General features: G+C 40.4%; 1 protein-coding gene across 2 annotated transcripts; it reads right to left on the bottom strand.

Annotated features, from left to right (window-relative positions):
* Nucleotides 1-1,672: 1,672 nt before the first annotated feature.
* On the bottom strand, nt 1,673-18,258 carry pdik1l (PDLIM1 interacting kinase 1 like). 2 transcript variants are annotated; one of them, XM_063033975.1, is made up of 3 exons: nt 18,128-18,258; nt 4,459-4,760; nt 1,673-3,892 (listed from the first exon to the last, which is right to left on the bottom strand). In XM_063033975.1, exons 2-3 carry the CDS (start codon nt 4,741-4,743, stop codon nt 3,152-3,154), a joined length of 1,026 nt encoding a protein of 341 aa, XP_062890045.1. In that variant the 5' UTR covers nt 4,744-4,760; nt 18,128-18,258; the 3' UTR covers nt 1,673-3,151. The 2 variants fall into 2 exon arrangements, with proteins under 2 accessions (XP_062890045.1, XP_062890046.1); XM_063033976.1 differs by lacking the exon at nt 18,128-18,258 and adding an exon at nt 13,066-13,160 and having other exon boundaries at nt 1,674-3,892.
* Between the last annotated feature and the right edge of the window lie 2,814 nt (nt 18,259-21,072).

Here is a 21,072-nt window from a genome sequence, read left to right as displayed (position 1 = left end):
CAAAGATGGCTGAGTAAAAATTCATCATATAGGCCCTGAAATGTTAAATTTCCTAAGCTGATGTAGGAAGAACAATCTCTGCTGGGCTTTCCTGGTGTGAGCATAATGTGCTTGTCCTACATCAATGTATTAGTAATGGTAGTCCTCAGGAAGTTGAATGATTCAACCACAGACACAGCCTGACCATTAATTTCCAAGGGAGCAGGTAGGGAGGGGATTGTCAGCAGAAGTCAATCTTCATTTCCACTGTCTTGATAGCATGAAGCTCCAAACAGTTATGAGCACACCATGCTGCAAGATGGTCCATCGTTCTTTGACAGCAGGTTACATCAGTATTCGAGGTGAGACCAACTACCATTTCCACATGGTAAAATATATTTTGTTCTTGCATTAACCAAAAGGACCCAAATATCTACAGTGAAAAAATATAAATCCACTGTACTCACAAGGAGAAACTTTGCTGTGGAAGTCACATAGGAGAAGCCATGGCAAACAGTGATCACTAAAGTATAATTAGTTCCAAGTGCCAATATATATCTCATAGTATCTTCAACAGATTTGATCTCTAAAGTATTATCTGCTCAACCATCATTATTGAATAAACATTACAAATGTAAAGAAAGACAGACATCTCCACTCTGGGCCTACTTTATTAGAGGACTCCTGTAACTATTAAAGCCTCCAGAGTGTATGTTCGTGGTCTTCTACTGCTGTGGCCAATCAACTTCAAGGTTCGACATATTGTCCATTCAGAGATGCTCTTACAACACACCACTGCCGTAATACGTTATACAAATTACAGTTGCCTTCCTGTCAGATTGAACCAGTCTGGCCATTCTCAGACATCTCTCATTAACAAGGTGCTTTTGCCCACAGAACAGCCACTGGAATGTCATTTGTTTTTCACACCATTGTCTGTAAACTCTGCACTGGTGTGCATGAAAATCCTAGTTCAGTAATTTTTGAGATACTCAAACCATCCATACTCTGGCACAATCAATCATTCCAATGTCAAAGTCATTTAGATCACATTTCTTACCCATTCTGATGTTTGGTCTGATCAACTGAACCTCTTGATCATGTCTACATGCTTTTACGCATTGAGCTGATTAGATATTTGCACAAACGAAATGTACACCTAATAAAGTGACTATTGAATGTAAATGGCCAGCTGAACGCAATCCATCTATATACATTGTCACGTAGATTTGAGCGAGTAATATCAAGTGGCATTGATTTACTCAAGAACAAATTACTCAAATAACCCAAAAAAAGAATGAAATAAATAGTTACAGAAAGACAGCATGGCTGCTAAGCAGTTAGCAGAATACATTACAGATCTGTAAGGGGTTTGGACATTATCCCTTGACTGCATGGGTTTCCTCCTGGAAAACCAAATGCTCTGGTTTTCTACCATATGCCAAAGACATAAAAGGTTAGTAAGTTGTGGACATGTTGGTACCAAAAGCATGGGGACACTTGCAGGCTGTCCCAAGCACATCTTTTGACTGTGTTGGTCATTAATGCAAATGGTGCATTTCACTATACTTCGATATACATGGAACAAATAAAGCTAATCTTTTAAAATCTAATGACGTGAATTTAATTACAGTTTGACAAAAGAAGCTTTAAAACAAAAACCTTATATACTACAGTACTTAAAATTTATACAGGCAATTTCCCTATGATTTATCATTTTTGATAATAGATAATCTGACAATTGGTACGACAAAATCCCCTCCGTATTAGTTTCCCCATTACCAATCATGAATTCAGCATGCAACTTCAAGCAGCAAGCTTGTAGAAAAATGACCCCCACTAAACTAATTAGATAAAATTCTTAGTCAGCCAACTGTCCATTTTAATTAGCAAACTTCATTAATAAAGAATTTGGTTTTCATAACTTTATTTGTACATATTACATTTTGAATAAATTACACAATCTTACAAATTTCACAGTAAACTCTATATAGTTTAATACACTTGTGTTTTCAGTAGAAATGTAACCCACTTAAGATAGTGCCCTGAATTTTTCCAACTAGCCTAAAGGAATTTTATACATCACTATTATTCCCATCCTCTTTTGTACACAGCTTTCATTTGATCTATGGATTCTTGATGTATAGTGCTCTTACCACACCAAGATGGCAATGACAAAGTGTTAACAGAGTACTCAGATGCATCGATTCATTCTAAATTTTCTTTTAAGGGTTTGAAGACAAATATCAGGATTACCCTTGTGTAAACTCTTCCCTTTAGCTCAGTGTTATGTTAGTTCAAATCATTCAAACATGCAAGGGTTACACACAAAATTTCAGACACCACCTAGAATCAACAACTTGTGTGCAGGTTTTGATAAGTAATGCCCATTTCCAAAATAATATCATTGGTAACAAAATTACATCAATGAGTCCAATGCATCATCATTTCAGTTAAATGCCAGGCTACAAATAAATTAAAAGTATATCTGGCAAGATCTTTAGCACGGTCAGTCATCCCAAAGACTTCCCAAACTAGACATTACTTCGGCATTGGTCGCCATCAATGCAATTTTTAATCTCAGAGAACCTGCCATATTAACAAAAGGTGCTCCCGATGAATCAGGTGGTGCTAGTTCCCAAGGACTAGGGAGGACATTTGGGGGGGGGAGATAACAGCTCAAAATGCAAAGAGTAAGGTTTGATTAAGAAATTATTAGGGAGACCAAGATCAATTTTAGGCACAAAGCACCATTAATGAGTTTAGTAAAGGACAATGCAGGGAATAGTGAAAACGTGGAAAAATGACCAAGACATTTCAGATATCCTGAACAAAAACCTGCTAAATTCCCCATAGAACATATTCCTTCAAGAAAAGCTTTACAAAAAATCATATGTCAGATTACGCCCTTCAACATTTGATAAAGAGATTTACAAGGTTAAGAGTAGATGGGCTCAAAAATTTGTCAAATGGGACCTGACAGTAGTGCGGTTGCTTTTCAAGACATGGGTACCAAAGAACAGCAGCATTTTTAGAACTGCGTAATAAATTTTCAGCTAACTATTTCAGAACATTCACTTTGGGGCACAGGGTTGGCAAAAAACAAAATTTGCTGGCAATTTAGAAACATCTGGTAAAGTTCATTACAACTTATTTTCACATGCACTCAGACTTACGCAGTCCGGCTGCACTCTCTGCATGTGATTTTACATATCCTCAGTTCAAGTTCAAAAGCATCAGGTCGATCTTGTGGATTTGTTGCTAGCATTTCCTTGATTAGTTGTCGCATTCCTGCACTCATGGACTTCTTCTTAACAGGAATGTTAAGCTCCATCTTGGGGTTTAACAACAGCGCTTCTCCAAGGGGTACAATCACTGATCCCTGACGCACATAGCCACCTAAAAGTTCTTTCTTTGTCTCTGAATCTATGAAGGTAATCCTTTCCAACATGGCCCAAATGATAACACCCAGTGCAAAAATATCTGCTTTAGCTGTATAATGACCTTCCCAAACTTCAGGTGCCATATAAAAATCTGACCCACAAGCTGTAGAAAGCCAGCATCTGTTAACATTAACTGGTTCCTTCTGATCTGCTCCCAACCCTGAGCACACTTTACTCAGACCAAAGTCTGCCACTTTTAGAATAGGACCTCCTCCTTCAGCTTCCGATTTGGTTTCAGTAATCAATATATTATCTGGCTTCAGGTCCCGGTGCACAATTTGGTTTTTGTGCAAAAAAGCCAAGGCACTGCTGAGCTGCAGCATGAAACTAACATTGGTCCGACGGTTGGGTTTCCGTGAAAGAAGATATTCATTCATGTCTCCACCATCACAGAAATCCATTACAAGCCAGAGGTAGTACGAGCTCCGGGAATCAAAGCTTAGTTCCCCTTTCAGTGAAGTCTCCACCAGCTTTAAAAAAATCAAAATATAAAAATAACTTATTTTATTTATTTATTATTTTGACCTGCCAAAATTATTTGCAAAGGTATTTCTATAAAGAACACAGCTTCTTATTCAGAGGAATTGTGATATTTAGCTTCTAATTCAGAAGAATTGTGTTCAACATTGTGCCATGCTAAACCCCAAGGTAATTTTTATGGTGACTAATAAGTGCAATAACAGTTAAGGGACATCTATAGCCTATGATAGAGGGGGAGAAAAGTCTTGAGGAAACCCAGGTATTACTAAACCAGAAATAACATGGAAATTTAAGCGATCATCTGCTATTTAACATGCTTTGATGAACTAAACTTTATTACAACATAATTACATCTAATAAATACATTTTAGAGTCAATCCCTTTACCCCTCTACATTCAGAACCTAATATCTACAGAAAAAGAGCTTTGTCTTTGAAAGATTCACAAAATAATACTTAAAATTGAAGAGTTGTTTTCAGCCATGTATTTGGCATCAATTCCCATTTCATACAATTAAATTACCAGCAGCACTATTGTGATGTAGAAAATATTTTACCTTTAAATAATGAGAAGAGGATGACCCATGAGTCATCTTTTGAAGCACCCCATCCTTCTGCAGAATGCACTCCTCTAGATGGATCACATTAGGATGAATAGTCTTGATACTGCTTAATGCCCAAAATTCTCGCAAGGCCAGTTCCACATTCTCGGGTGCATGGCACCGAATCTTCTTCACTGCCACCCGTGCTCCCGTCTTTGTCACCACTGCTTCATACACTACACCATAACTGCCACGTCCCAATTCACGCACCAAGTTGTACTTTGGCTCTCTACTCGCCATGAATATGTTTTTAATAACTAGAAAGAAAATCAGAAGCCATTAATTACAACTTTTGAAAAGATTGCAGATTTTCTGTTAAAATTTTGTATTATTAATATTACATAGACATTCAGTAATAAATTAGTTACTTAGCCCACGAGATATTAATAAACCTTGTACCCGTGACAACTGTGGCATCAAGTGTTAAATCTAAAACTTATTTATTTTAAGCTGCTAGGATTTGTTGCCCAGCTAAATTATAATGTTGAGCAGCTACTCAATAGAATTGCTGCAACTGTAAATTTAATATCTGCGATCATTCAAGCCTAATAGTATTTTTAATATTTAAAATTTCCAAACTGCTAATTGCAAATCAGAAGATGTTAGTAAAGGCAAGCATTTTCAAAATGCAAGCCATACTGAAGATTAGCCACTAAACCCACAAACATTAACTGTCAATTTCAAATCATGTATATTCTTTTTAGCAGGTTCAAATTGTTCAAACCAATTTCAAATTGTTTCACAAATCAAAAGTTGAACACAGCAACTGCCATTAGTTCACTATCGTACACGTGCCCACATTGCCTGGACCATAAATGTGATACAATTTGTCTGTTTATTTGCAGTTATCTCTGAGCAGGATGCATAGAAGCCTGAAATCCCACACCACCAGGTTCAAGAACAGCTACTACCCTTCAATCATTTGGTTCTTGAACTAAATGGCACAACCCTAATCACAAACAACCTCTGATCACTTTACACTAAAATAGATTGTTTTTGTTCTTGTTCTAATTGCGTTTTCTTGTTTAAAATATGTTTGTTCCCCACCCCCCGTGAATTCTACTTGTATGATGTTATGTGTCTGTGAAGCTCCTGAAAACAATTTTTCCATTGCCAATGTGTACTGCTACATGACAATAAACTCAACTGGACGCAATGTAGCCCTGAACAACCTTAAAAGAATCGGATGGTTTTCACTGATTCAAAATGTGAATTAGATCTACAATTTAATTAGTCCACAATTTTAAAAAATGCAAGAATTTATCTGAAATATTGAAAATTTGAGAGCAATTTGTATGAAGCTTGTAAGTTTAAGGAATATCAGCCATAATTGACCTTCCCTTCATAAATGGCATCTGTTGCTACCTTTCGTTAATTCAGGGTTCCAACATTGTTTCTTTAAATAATATTCAAAAATCACAAGGTTACCATTTGCACTTTAGAAAGTACAATATTAAGAAAAATGAAAACATTTCTCTTTCGAGGTAACATTGGATGTGGCTGATGAATTCTGTAATATTGCATTTCCCTGAAAATAATGTTTTAACAATTAAATGGATGAATCTACAGCTTTTTAATTTTGAAAACTGTTATGGAATCCATTTTCAAATTTTGCAGAGCAATGACTTCACAATACTGTCAAAAGTGTAAAGATTATCTGGAGATTTCCAATAGCAAAACATTACTTAAAGATCCAAAAAATCTTTGAACAATTACAATAATCTGAAGTTGCATTTGCACAATAATTATTGCACAGTAACTGTAAAAGATATATACTTTCTAATGCACAGGACAAATGTAACATTAAGGCACGTGGAAAGTTGCATACGCACACTGCAGTGGTCTAAAAATGAGATTTTATCGCAGTCAACAGAAATTTTCAATGCCCATCAAAAGTGTACTGCACAGGTGACAACTTATTCAGCTCCTTAATGTCCATACCATTTTGTCAACTCCCATCACCCATTCAGTTCACAAGTTCCAAACCACCTACACAACAGCTACTGAAAACAAATTTTGTCCCAACACAACTCCAATGCTTCTAGAATTTAAAGCTGCATTTTCACATTCCCCTCACCTCTGCCTCAAAATCCTTCCTAACATGATTAAATGTATACCTTTTCATTAAGCTTCCATACCATCTCCTTTGTTCCAAAACTTCATGAAGCTTTCCTAATTTCCCAACATCAGCACCATCCTCATATCCCTATGTACTATCTCCTGCAATCACATCAGAATCAGGTTTATCATCACCTACATATGTTCTGAAATGTACAGTGCAAGACCTAAAAAAACTTAATTACATTCTAGAATTTATGTCATTATAGAACAAACCTGCACCTATACAAATAAAAATGAAACTTTAGTGTGAACTAGCACTATTAAAAGCTAAAATTCACAAAATGCTGGAGGAAATCAGCAGGCCAGGCACCATCTATGGAAAAGTGTAAACAGTCGACATTTCAGGCCAAGACCCTTCACCTGTCCCGATGCTGGCTGTTGCCACCTTGATTTGCAGTAGATTTTCTCATTTGTTACTATTAAGAGCTAGACATTCTAGCTGACAGCATTTAGTTTTACACTTTTAGATACAAAGACAATTCATGACACATGATTGAAGATCATAAAACTGTGACCACAGCATTTTTGCTTCACCTAGTTGTCAAGGTAACTGGCCTGGAACCTCCTATAGTACAGCTATTCCCACCACTTAGTACATTACATTATCTTCCGTGCCCTGATCGAAGGCAAGACTCCAATTCCCACTGGATTCCAATAAACTTGGCTCTTTGTCTCAGATGTCTCAATCTCCCAACCACATGTCAGGTGCCTCCCTCCTATGAGCATGCAGTTTCAGGTCCTCAGAAGTCCCTTGTTCACATACCACCTTGCAACTTCAAACACAATTACTGCTTGTAATACTTTTTAACCGAATGAGATTTAATAACACCAGCATATGTCCTGAAATGTACTGTCAATTTATTGTCTTTGCAGCAGGAGCTCAATGCAATACATAATAACAAAAAAATGCAAAGTAATCTATATCTATATATAAGTGTTAAACAAGTAGTGCAAAAAGTAAAAATATAAAAGTCGTGAGGTAGTGTTTGGAGGTTCAATATCCATTCAGAAATCAGATGGCAGGGAAGAAGCTGTTTCTGAATCACTTGAGTAACTTGAGGGCTGATTCTTGCTTCTATCATTAGCTTCTATATAAACAATATACCCCCTGACTATGACTTGCAAATCCCTAACATAATCATGATTAAAACTAGGCATTCTACTTGGCAACAGTTAAATCAAATTTTGTTGAATACGCTCATAAGCAAAGCAGTAAGTGCTCTTTGTAGTCTCATCTAATCATGAACAGTGTTTTTGCCTAACACTTTGCAGGAGGCATAGCCCTAAGAGCATCTCCATCTCAATGACAGCAGAAATTGAAGTAATCCCACACATTCTCAACCACTACTGCTGAAGGAGGCAAATTTTCTTCACCTCAAACACTAACTGACTTGTATAGTTATTTTAAAAAACTATTAACTACAATCCATCATGCATGCATTCAAATTGAATCAATGATTTAATAACAGAAATCCATCATTGTTATCATTACCTTTCAGCATCCACACAGATAATTATAAAATAACCGCTAACAGATTTTACTGCTGCAATACAAACATCAGTGCTGCTATAATCCTCCTAACATTGATACCTATCCTTTATCACTTAAGTGCACATTAGTGCATAGCTCCAGCAAAACTGATTTGCATTACCAAGTGTTATTTACCAAGTACAGCTGGCTAGCTGCATTTCAGCCTAGTATGACATCATAATATTGTGACCAATAACCTGGCTCAAATGTTATCCAGCAAAAGCCCACTGGACATTTTTTTTAAGTTAAAAAAATTGAATACTTTATTAAAATATCCGTCTTTCAAGACTTGCAATGAGATTATAACAAGTCCTCATGATACTTAAGGATTGCCTTGTTACATGGGGTTGATTTTGCAATTATCATTCTTTCAAAACTGAGTGACTACTCAAAATTCAAACTGTAATTGTACTCTTGCAGTGGCTTTCAACTATAGCAACAGCTGACTAGATACGGTTGATCAACTGAATTGGATTTGGCAACATACAAACTGAAGATTCCTATTCCTAGACATTGATCTTCACAAAACCACTGATGTCTGAAGGCACTGTTAGGATTTCACTAAGTACAACTGAATCCCCCATACCTCTGCCTCAGCCTTCAATCTGTACAACCACTTGCAGGCAGAATGCCAGATTTGTCTCTTCAAACTTTTATCTCCTCATTTTCACCCCAAAATAGATCCACCAACATCCTACAAATCTGACGCTATACTCCTTAATTTAATCCCAGATACTAACAACAACTTCAATTGTACAAATACAATTAAATCCAAACCTTTAATTCCATGGAAAATACTAGAACATTAACTGCCTGCACCTACTCAAAATTATCCAAGACGTTGTCCATGGTAAACCAAGATTTAAATACCCACTTCAGAATGGCAGTCAGTTATAGCAGATAAGGTGGCAATCTACAAAATAAAAGCTCTGCTCCTTGGAGAATAGGTGTGAAGGAGGAATGGAGACTTGAAAAACCATTAAACAATACATTCAATGCCCAATTTAGGAAGCATATAACAAAAGCAAAATGGGTCCATTTACACCCAAATGATTCTAATCTGGACCTGGATATCGCTCCTGAGGCCAGTTTACAGTATATTGCCCATTCCCAAATGCACTTGAAGCACCTTTGCCATTGTCCTGTCATGTTTTTGGATAATGAGCTTCAGGATTTAATGCAGCAATGACAAAGGACCAACAATATACTTCCAAATCAGACAGTGTAATAGGGAATTACGTGGATGGTGGTGTTCCATGTGCCTGATGCCTTCAATCTTTTTGGCAGTAAACTAAGTTTGTTGAGGAATTAACTTGGGAAATAAAATAATCACAGTAGTGGTGACAGTGAAGATGCTGATACAATACAAAAAGATCATACCTAGCTCAGTGATACCTTCCAGGGGTGCATATCATCCATGTTTAATCACATCTAGTTTACGAATGCTTGCCTACCAAACGTGCAATAGACTAACTACTTTCTGAAATGGCCTCAGAAGTCACTCAGCTGTAATATACTACAGGATACAGTATATAATTTTAACCACAAAAAGATGTGTTCTAATTAACATCCCTCGCCATTGTATCTGCACTGAAGTAAAGCATCAAATGTTAATGCGTAAAATTTATCTGCCTTTGAGGATGATATATATATTTAATATTAGTAAAATATGAACTTTCCAAATGCCCATGGAATGCTATTTTAATTTTTTGACCCTCACATTGTGGATAAGGCGTTCATAAATCCAATGTTTCTTCTTTAATGTAAACTTCCCGTGATTTTCCTGCACAGAGGCACAAATACAACCTGATTATAATTAAAGACCATCTTAGGTACACTCTAGAACTGTGTGTGGAGTTGGGAGGGTGGGGAGGAAATAAGAAATCCCATTGGGCTATATCCAAGTTACTATTTTTATTCTAAGATAATCAATGTTATGTAAGAATGTGGAATGATACCAAGGAAAGTCTAAGGTTGTTAAATAATGCATGCTTTATTGCCACAGTTCATCATACCCTTCAGCTCAGTGCAAGCCCTAATGTATTGCAATGTAATTCACTCTAATGAATCACATTACAATTGTGTCTTGATAATGCACTTACAAAGCTATTAAATGCAAAACATTAAGCAATTTCATTTTCTTCTCAAAATTCAGTTCTAAATTTGAAATGCCAAAGATCTATTTTACGTAAAACACTAAGAAGCAAACGCCAACCAAAGTTTCCAAACTAAGATTGAAACGAACCCTAAATTTATCTACAAGTGAACTACAGCTCCATTTGCTTGCACAAATTAAAACTTGACTAAGCATCTTCACTGGGAAGCAATATTTTTAAGATATTAAAATCAAAGTACGGCTTCATATTTAAGAACATTTTTGAGTTTTGCAGCTTGGTTCTCACAAGTATTGGAAATCAAAATATTGGCAAGATACGTTTGTTTCCAATTGAAGTCATACTGTATAGATGAACATAAATTTCTCTAATGTAGCCACACTTAAGATAGATCCCTCACTCAAGCAGAATTAAGTTATTTGGCTTCACCAATGCCTGAATACAGGGTGCAAAAGACAGAAAATGAAAGAAGAGAGTGTGACATGGAAGAATTTACAGTAATGAAATCCCACTGCACAACTGAACAAGGTGTTCCCCATGGCTCAGTTGACAACATATTTCTATAAGGGTTGATGTTCACAATCACACTCCAGTGGTCTGAACAAATATTCCAGTGGAGTACTAACAATGTGACACAGTCATGAATCACAACTTTCAAATATTAAACTAGGACTTTATTCACCATGTCAACATGAAAAATTCAATGGTGCTTTTTGATGGACAGGGAAGCCAATCTGTTTGTTCCAGCCAATATTTTATTATTCCACTTACATCCAGAATACCTGGCATTTACTTCACAGCAGACTGTAAAACTTGCAATACAAAAATTGTATTGTCAATGACTTCACTTCAGAAAGAACTTCGTTGACTTTACAAGTTCTCTGGGACTCTGAAAATACATCACTATTATTTCCACTTCTTCAGCAGTACCCAGCTCATCTGTTGCTGAATCTTTGGTTAGCTCAAAACACCCTCTCCTTTTTATTTTGGCGTCCTCCCCCTTCCTTCTCAGTCCTGATGAAGGGTCCGCAACCTCAACTGTCTATTCATTTCCGTAGATGCTGCCTGAGCTGCTCCAGTATTGTGTGTGTGTTACTTTGGAATTCCAGCATCTGCAGAATCTCATGTTAATGACCTATTCAACAGTTCTAAACTGCATCCCTTGTTCTAGTTCAGGGGTTCCCAATTTTTTTTATGCCATGGATCCCTACCATCAACTGAGGGATCCGCAGACCCCAGGTTTGGAACCACTGTTTCAGTTGCTCCTCTCCGTGATTGTGACCTTGCCCTAAACCACTCATTCCCTTGAACACTGTCTACCCGGATGAGCAAAACATGGGGTTTAAAACCCCAGTTTCCCCCACCGCTAAACTCTGGAGATACTATCACTCATCTCTCGGATCTCTTCAACCCTATAATAAGATATTGATCCCCTTCAGCTTGGGGTGCCTGCCCAGCTCTCACACTACCTGCCCTAGCCTGAAATTGCAGAGATTTACTCAGATGTTGTCTAGATTGAGGCAAGAGATGGAATAGTCTGGATGCGTTTGTACTGGAGTAAAGGATGATCAAGGATACTTTGAAAGAGATATACAGAATCATAAGAGACACAAGTTAGTCAGGATCTTTTTCCTATGCCTGAGGTGTATAAAACAAACAAGACATACTGTACAGGGCAGAGCAGTTAGCCCAACTTTACAGTACCAGCAACCTGGGTTCAATTCCCACCGCTGCCTGTAAGGAGTTCGTACGTTCTCCCTGTGACTGTGCGTTTTTCACTGGGTGCTCTGGTTTCCTCCCACAGTCCAAAGACGTAACGGTTGGTAGGTTAATTGATCATTGTAAATTGTTTCGTGATTAGACAGGGAATTGCTGGGTAATGTGGCTCTCAGGGCCAGAAGGGCCCATTCCACACTGTATCTCAATAAACAAGCGAAAGGAAGGCCTTTAGAGAATTGGTGGACAATTTTTATCTCCAGAGTAGCTGACATTGTGACAGTGGCTGTCAAAGTGTGGTGAGGTCAAATGCAATAACCAAGTTTAAGAGACATTTAAATATGCAAGGCATAGGAGGATTCTATTGTCTAATTCAGACAATGGAATTGGTGTAGTTGGGTAAAAATGTCAGCAAAGACACTGACTTAAGAACTCCAACCAATGCTGTATTAATTCTATGACTGCATCACATCATTTCCGTCAAGATATTTCTGAAAGTACACCTTTTTAATCAATCTTGTAGTCACGTGGTTCAATACTGCCCTCACTCAACTTTTGCCAGCAGCTCTAGGGATGTTTTGGATCCTATTAAAGGACTTCATTTAGATTTTTTATTGCAGTTTACCATGATAAGGGTCTGGAAAAGTGTCAATTGAGGAACAAGAGGGCAAATCAGTGGGTGAGGTGTGAGGTGTCAGGCAGGTATAACATAAATCACTCTATCAAGGAATTATATGCCCAAATGCTTGGAAAGAGTAGAAAGGCCGCCGTCACTTATCACCACCCGCCCCCCCCCCCATCGCTCTTTTAATCCACCTGTAAACGAAGTGAGGTGATGAGAGGCCACCTTGGGCCGGGATGGGGTAGCCGGGCCGACCAACAATGACAAACCGGGCATGGATGCAAACACAGGCCGCAGAAGGCGAGGTTACCTCGCCCCTCCCCCTACCGCTTCTGCGCGGCCTGCCGGTAGGTACGGGAAGGTGGCGAGAAGACAACGCTCACCCCGTCCCTCTACCAGCCTTCCCGTGCCCGCATCGTCTTTATTTGCCCGACTGTACATGCTGTGTTTCTCTGTACCTCAGTCGGCTGCTTGGTGCTTGCTGCTGCCCCGCGGCCATTGCTTCCCTCCGACTCCCGCGTTCCCGCTCGCGAGCGCCAGCTTCAAATAACTGCCGCTCACGCACGTGCTGACACCCCTCACGTCATCCAGCCCGACCCCTTCGCCCGCCCCTTCACCAATCGTGAGCCCGGACCGCTACCTGCGTCCTGTCCATCACGTCGCCATCCCGCCCCCCTCCCTCCCCTTATTCAACCGGTCCAGGCTCCGCCTTGTCATTCAGATTCGAGCTCCACCCAATCACCTTTTTAGTCTCGGGTTGCCGCATAAGCCCTGCCCATCAGGTAAACCGGTCCCTCTGCTCATGCGCGTACGGCTCGCCCCAGCGCGAGCGTAAATTCAAATTGGTAACGTCGCCGAGAGGGCGCTAACCGACCGGGGGGGTGGGTAATATTATTAAATATACGGCCAGTGGGATGGGGCAACGGGCCTATTTGTTCAAATTCCCCTTCAACCGACATTTCATCAGCTGTATACCTTTCCCACTTTATTCTCAGCAGAATAGTACAGCTCAGTTTGGCAGATATAACCTCCAAACTGAGGTGTTTAACGGGGAGTTGCAATCCCCAGAGGCAGGTGTGTAATCACATAAACCCCAGGAATAACTATCAGGTTCAATCCCCAGAACCAGGTATATAACGTCCGGGTGTAATCACCAGAGCCAGTTGTATAAACGCCAGGTCCGTAATAAAACAGGTGTAATCCCCAGAGCCAGGTGTAATCACAAAATCAAGGTGTATAAACGCCAGGCCTGTAATCACCAGCTGTAATCACAAAATCAAGATGTAAAATCACCAGGTGTAATCCCCAGAGTCAGGTTTCGAACCATCAGGTGTAATCACAAAATCAAGGTGTATAACCACCAGGTGTAATCCCCAGAGTCAGGGATCTAACCATCAGGTGTAATCACAAAATCAAGGTGTATAATCACCAGGTGTAATCCCCAGAGTCAGGGATCCAACCATCAGGTGTAATCACAAAATCAAGGTGTAAAATCACCAGGTGTGTAATCACCAGGTGTAATCCCCAGAGCAGGGACCATCAGGTGTAATCACAAAATCAAGGTGTAAAATCACCAGGTCATAGAGTCAGGTATCTATGATATCTAACCACCAGGCATAGTCACAAAAGCCCCAGGCATAACTATCAGGTTCAATCTCCAGAACCAGGCATATAATGTTCAGGTGTATTCACCGGAACCAGCTGTATGATGACCAGGTGGAACATCAGAGCTAGTTGTGTAATCACCAGAACCAGGTGCATACCCATGTGTATAATTACCAGAGCCAGCTGTGTAAGACACAAGAAAATCTGCAGATGCTGGAAATCCAAAGCAACACACACAAACACTGGAGGAACTCAGCAGGCCAGGCAGCACATATGGAAAAGAGTGAACAGTAGATGTTTTAGGCCGAGACTCTTCCATCAGGACTTTCTAACTGCTGTTTGAAAGGAGATCATCCCTGTTTTCCCTCATGGCTAAAATTCTGCAGACCAGGCAATACTTTCTCATAAAGTTAGGAAAAGACATATGTTAAAACATGAAACAAAACCAAAAAGTGTTCAAATTAACCTATGGATCAGGCAGTGTCTGTGGAAGGAGAATGATGAGTTAACATTTCATGTCATAAACCTTCATCAGAGCAAAGTGCAGGTAAGGGATGAAGAAAAAACACCAGGTGTAATCACCAGAAATGTGTATACATAAGAACATAAATAGGAGCAGGAGGATGCCATCCGGCCCATCGAACCTGCCCTGCCATTCAATAAGATCATGGCTGATCTGTCCGTAAACTCAGCTCCATCTACCTGCCTTTTCCCCATAACCCTTAATTCCCTTACTATGTAAAAACCTATCTAACTGTTTCTTAAATATATTTAGTGAGGAAGCCTCAACTGCTTCCCTGGGCAGAGAATTCCACAGATTCACAACTCTGTGGGAAAAAACAATTTCTCCTCATCTCCATCCAAATCTTCTCCCCTGAATCTTGAGGCAATGTCCCCTATTTCTAGTCTCACCTACCAATGGAAACAACTTTCCTACTTCTATCTTATCTATCCCTTTCAAAATGTTGTATGTTTCTATAAGATCCCCTCTCATTCGTCTAAACACCAGAGAATATAGTCCCAGGCGACTCAATCTCTCCTCATAGGTTAACCCCTTCATCCCTGTAATCAACCTGGTGAACCTCCTCTGCACTGCCTCCAAAGCCAGTATATCCTTCCTCAAGTATGGAGAACAGAACTGCACACAGTACTCCAGGTGTGTCCTCACCGGTACCCTGTATAGTTGCAGCATAACCTCCCTGCTCTTGAATTCAATCCCTCTAGCAATGAAGGTCAACATTCCGTTTGCCTTCTTAATAACCTGTTGTACCTGCAAGCCAACCTTTTGCGATTCATGAACAAGCACTCCCAAGTCCCTCTGCACAACAGTATGCTGCAGTCTTTCACCATTTAAATAATAATCTGCTCTTCTATTATTCCTTCCAAAGTGGATGATCTCACATTTACCAACATTGTATTCCATCTGCCAGACCTTGGCCCACTCACTTAACCTATCTATATCCCTCTGCAAACTCTCCACATCCTCTGTACGATTTGCTTTTCCACTCAGTTAGGTGTCATCAGCAAATTTTGCTGTCAGTCCCCTCTTCCAAATCATCAATGTAAATAGTAAACAGCTGCGGGCCCAGCATTGACCCCTGTGGCACCCCACTCACCACTGACTGTCAACCGGAGAAACACCCATTTAACCAATCCAGTACCCATGCTAATACACTCCTTCCAACTCCATGCATCCGTATCTTATTTATAAGTCTCTTGCAGCACCTTATCGAACGCCTTCTGGAAATCCAAGTATACGACATCCACCTGTTCCCCTCTATCCACTGCACTCATTATGTCCTTAAAGAACTCCAGTAAGTTTATCAAATAGAACCTGCCCTTTCTGAATCCATGCTGCGTCTGTCTAATGGAACCACTCCTTTCTAAATGTTTCGCTATTTCTTCCATACTGACAGCTTCAAGCATTTTCCTGACTACAGATGTTAAGCTAACTAGCCTATAGTTGCCAGTCTTTTGCCTACATCCTTTTTTAAAAAGTGGTGTGACATTTTCTGTCTTCCAATCCACCGAGGCCTGCTCAGAGTCTAGAGAGTTTTGATAAGTGATTACCAACGCGTCTACTATAACCTCCGCCAATTCCTTCAGCACCCTGGGATGCATTGGCAGGGGACTTGTCTACCTTCAGGCCCTCTAGTTTGCTCATCACTATCTCTTTAGTGACAATGATTTCGTCCAAAACATCCTTCTTTGGCATATTAGACGTGTCCTCCACCATGAAGACCAACACAAAATAGTCGTAAAATGCTCAACTATTTCCTTATCACACAATATCAATTTCCCTTTATCTGCTTCCAAGGGACCTACATTGACTTTAGCCACCCTCTTCCACTTTATATATTCATAAAAACTTTTGCTATCTGTTTTTATATTTTGTGTATAGCCAGCAGGTATAATCACCTTGTGTAACATGGAGATATGCCTAGTAGTTGCAATATAATTAGAAGCAGCTGCATAATTGGCAAGTGTAAATATTATTTTCAGGTGTAAAACTGACAAATGTATACCACTGGAGCAAGGTGTGTCATTGGCAGGTGTTCTTAGCAGAGTCAGCAACATAACCAGTACACGAGAAAATCTGCAGATGCTGGAAATTCAATCAACACACACAAAATGCTGGTGAACGCAGCAGGCCAGGCAGCATCTATAGGAAGGAGTACAGTCAACATTTCGGGCTGAGACCCTTCGCCAGGTCTAACTGAAAGAAGAGATAGTAAGAGATTTGAAAGTGGGAGGGGGAGGGGGAGATCCAAAATGATAGGAGAAGACAGGAGGGGGAGGGATGGAGCCAAGAGCTGGAAAGTTGATTGGCAAAAGGGACACAGAGTTGGAGAAGGGGGAGAAACACAGAAAATAGGTGCAGGAGTAGGCCATTTGGCCCTTCGAGCCTGCACCGCCATTCAGTATGATCATGGCTGATCATCCAACTCAGAACCTTGTACCTGTCTTCTCTCCATACCCCCTGATCCCTTTAGAATCATGGGACAGGAGGCCTAGGGAGAAAGAAAGGTGGAGGGGAGCCCAGAGGAAGATGGAGAGCAGGCAAGGAGTGATTGTGAGAGGGATGGGGGGGATAAATAAATAAATAAGGGATGGGTTAAGAAGGGGAGGAAGGATATTAACGAAAGTTAATGTCAATGCTCATGCCATTAGGTTGGAGGCTACCCAGACGGAATATAAGGTGTTGTTCCTCCAACCTGAGTGTGGCTTCATCTTGACAGTAGAGGAGGCCGTGGATTGACATATCAGAATGGGAATGGGACGTGGAATTAAAATGTGTGGCCACTGATTACATAACCGGTAATCAGGCATGTAACCAACAGGTATGACCTCCAGCAGTAAGCGTGTAACTTACAAGTGTAAGTATCGGTGCAAAGAATGCAAATAGAAGACATTTAACAGCAGATGTTTCTGCTACCAAGTGTTTACCAGAAGGAATATTACCAGTGACAGATGTGTTCTGCACATGTCCAGCATGTATTAACGGGTGTCACTAATACATAATGTAACCAGCAAATATATAACCACCAGGTGTAACTGTAAAACCATGTGTGACCACTAGACTTTACAGTACAGTGCCGAGGCCTCAGCTGGCCAGTCCACATTGTTTACACACCTGTCACAAGCTTCTCAAAGCAGACACTTTTCTGAGGTCTATGATGAGAACAGAGTATCAGGCAGACTGAAGGATATTCTCAAAGCCTGCCTGAACAAACACAACAGACTCCCTGAGCTAACACAACAGTCCCAATGAAGGGTCTCGGCCCAAAACGTCAGCTGTTTACTCTTTTCCATAGATGGGCCCTGTCCTGCAGAGTTCCTCCAGCATTTTGTGTGTGCCGCCTTACTAAGTGCCCACTCATCTGTCCAACCTGCTGAACGGACCATATCACTCACCTCAGAATCCACGGAACTAGAGTGGAAGCAAGTTATCCACGATCCCAAGGAACAGCCTAAGAAGACAGTTTAAAAATCAGACTGTTGGTTCAACATCAACTTCACTTTTTTTTATCCATTCTGCATCATCTCATCCTATCAACCCATTATTATATTCAAAAAACAAATTGATAAAAAATAACCTTATCATCAACTCCCTTACAGCTGCCTAGCTTTCAATATCCAAGGTAGATTCTGTTGTGACTGAAGTAAAACTGAAGCTGTAATGTGCTCATTCACACAGCCAAACTTCCGTAGAGAGTCCAATAGAATCTGTCTCCTGATGGTGATGTTTTATACTTCAACAACAATAAGTGCTTAACTACAGTTTCAATCACCTACTTAACTCTAATGTCCTGAATATAAGTAAATTCACAGAATTACACTTTTATAATGTAGCACCTCCCAGCTAGCAGAAACAGATCTGTCCTGCAATGTGGACTAAGTAGCAGAGGTGCACCTTTAACAACATACTAATAGCAGGGAATGTTCATCTATTGTCATCCCTTTATCTAGTTGCAAGTGGGAATTTCATCAGTATTGAGGAATGGCTTCATGATTATACAACAAACCAGACAGTTCAGAGACAAAACAGATCTGCTCCAAACGGTGTGTTAAATTGCGGAGATTAACCTTTAACAATATACTAATAGCAAAGCATTCATCTGCTATCTTCCCCAATGGGATAGATTCAGGATGTCTCAATAAATTGAGTACAGGTTTTATTACTTGAAAACTAGTTCTTATCTTAGTTCATCTATCTTTATGCTATCCTATTACAAAAGGGGTATATGGGGTGTTCAAGGGAGGGGTAGAACTTCTTGTTGTGCCCATTCTGGGGCAGTTCATTCACCTTTGGTCCCACCGGACACTGAACTCTCACCTGTGGCTCCAAGTAGATACATAGATAGATACTTTATTGATCCCAAAGGAAATTACAGTGTCACAGTAGCATTACAAGTGCACAGATATACAAATATTAGATGGGAAGTAAGAAAGAATAAAAACACACACACTAGGAAATCTGCAGATGCTGGAATTTCAAGCAACACACATAAAAGTTGCTGGTGAACGCAGTAGGCCAGGCAGCATCTCTAGGAAGAGGTACAGTCGACGTTTTGGGCCGAGACCCTTCGTCAGGTCTCGGCCCAAAACGTCGACTGTACCTCTTCCAAAAGATGCTGCCTGGCCTGCTGCGTTCACCAGCAACTTTTAAGAAAAAATATAAAATAAGTTACCTCACACAGTCTAGCAGAAGGGGGTCATCACTTCCCCGAGAATAGGTTGACTGATTATAGAGTCTAATGGCGGAAGGTAAGAATGACCTCACAAGGTGCTCTTTGGAGCAACACAGTTGAGTTAGTAGTTGTTTGCATGCAACAGCAGCCACACCCCAGTAAACTGCTTCGTCAGGTGGGCTAAACCAGGTGAGAGTAGCTGGCAGCCTCATACCCTGGTGAAACAGGGACATACCTGTCCCAGCATGTAAAGTCAGCTCCAGTTGTGTGGATGGATGAGATCTAGAGTGAGATGCAATGGTCAGGAAGACATCACTGTGATGCTCCGTGCAGAGTGAAGGGCATGACGAGGCACAGAAGACGTCATGGTCATCCACTGCAATCAGGGAAGACCCCAGTTTGAGGTGCTTGTTCATATACCTGGAGCCAGACTTCTGAGGTCAAGAGAGTGGAACTACCCCAGTGCAACAGCTTTTCCACTTTAAAATGTGAGAAGGACATCTTTCACAAACAATATCAAATTAAATACATGTATACATTCTCTGCACAATGTTTTACTGCTCCTTAAAGATTGAATTATCTATATTACTTAGCACCTCTTACAATTTCAGGATGTTTCGGAGTAACACTCACAACACGCTGGAGGAACTCAGCAGGTCGGGCAGCATCCGTGGAAACAATCAGTCAACATTTCGTGCCAGAACCTTTTGTCAGGACTGAAGAGGGAAGGGGCAGAGGCCCTATAAAGAAGGTGGGGGAGGGTGGGAAGGAGAAGGCTGGTAGGTTCCAGGTGAAAAACCAGTAAGGGGAAAGATAGAGGGGTGGGGGGGGGGGGAAGCAGGGAGGTGATAGGCAGGAAAGATGAAGAAAGAATAGGGGAAAACACAATGGGTAGTAGAAGGAGGTGGAGCCATGAGGGAGGTGATAGGCAGCTGGGGGAGGGGGCAGAGTGACATAGAGATAGGGGAAGGGACGGGGAGGGAATTACCAGAAGCTGGAGAATTCTATGTTCATACCAAGGGGCTGGAGATTACCATCGTGGTTTTACGTGTCACGTCCACAGAATAAATGGATGGTCCCAATTTACCCTCAGTGGGGATGTTTCTGAGTGTTTTAAGTATTAAAAGCATGGTGGCCAACATGCCCACAGACCAGGTAATCTGTTTTTTTCCTTTGGATGTAGTTGCCTAAAGGGTTACCGTTGGCCAGAGCTCAGAAGAGAATTCAAGTACCTTTCCCTAAGTAGCACTAATGAATTTACCACCACCCGGTAAGTTGGTTGGGGCCTCACTTAACTATCAACTTAGAAATTCAGCATCTCAACTACATTGCAAGCCCTTATTGAACTATATTGATATGACATGGTATAACGTTTGTAATATAAAATTATTGTTTCATTTACACAGAGGATCTTGGGATAACCCCTTGCTTTTTTGATAACTAAATTTTAATGCTTATGAACAACTTTTGAAACATTGGGTACCACAGTAACTTAGCAGTTTAATAGACAATATACAATAGGAGCAGGAGTAGGCCATTCAGCCCTTCGAGCCAGCACCACCCTTCACTGTGATCATGGCTGATCATCCACAATCAATACCCTTTTCCTGCCTTCTCCCCATATCCCATGACTCTGCTATCTTTAAGAGCTCTATCTAACTTTTTGGA

Source organism: Mobula hypostoma, chromosome 26 (assembly GCF_963921235.1).
Source record: "Mobula hypostoma chromosome 26, sMobHyp1.1, whole genome shotgun sequence".
NCBI classification, from domain to species: domain Eukaryota; kingdom Metazoa; phylum Chordata; class Chondrichthyes; order Myliobatiformes; family Myliobatidae; genus Mobula; species Mobula hypostoma.
Note: the sequence above shows the minus strand (reverse complement) of the source record. Positions and strands in the feature narration are given on the sequence as shown.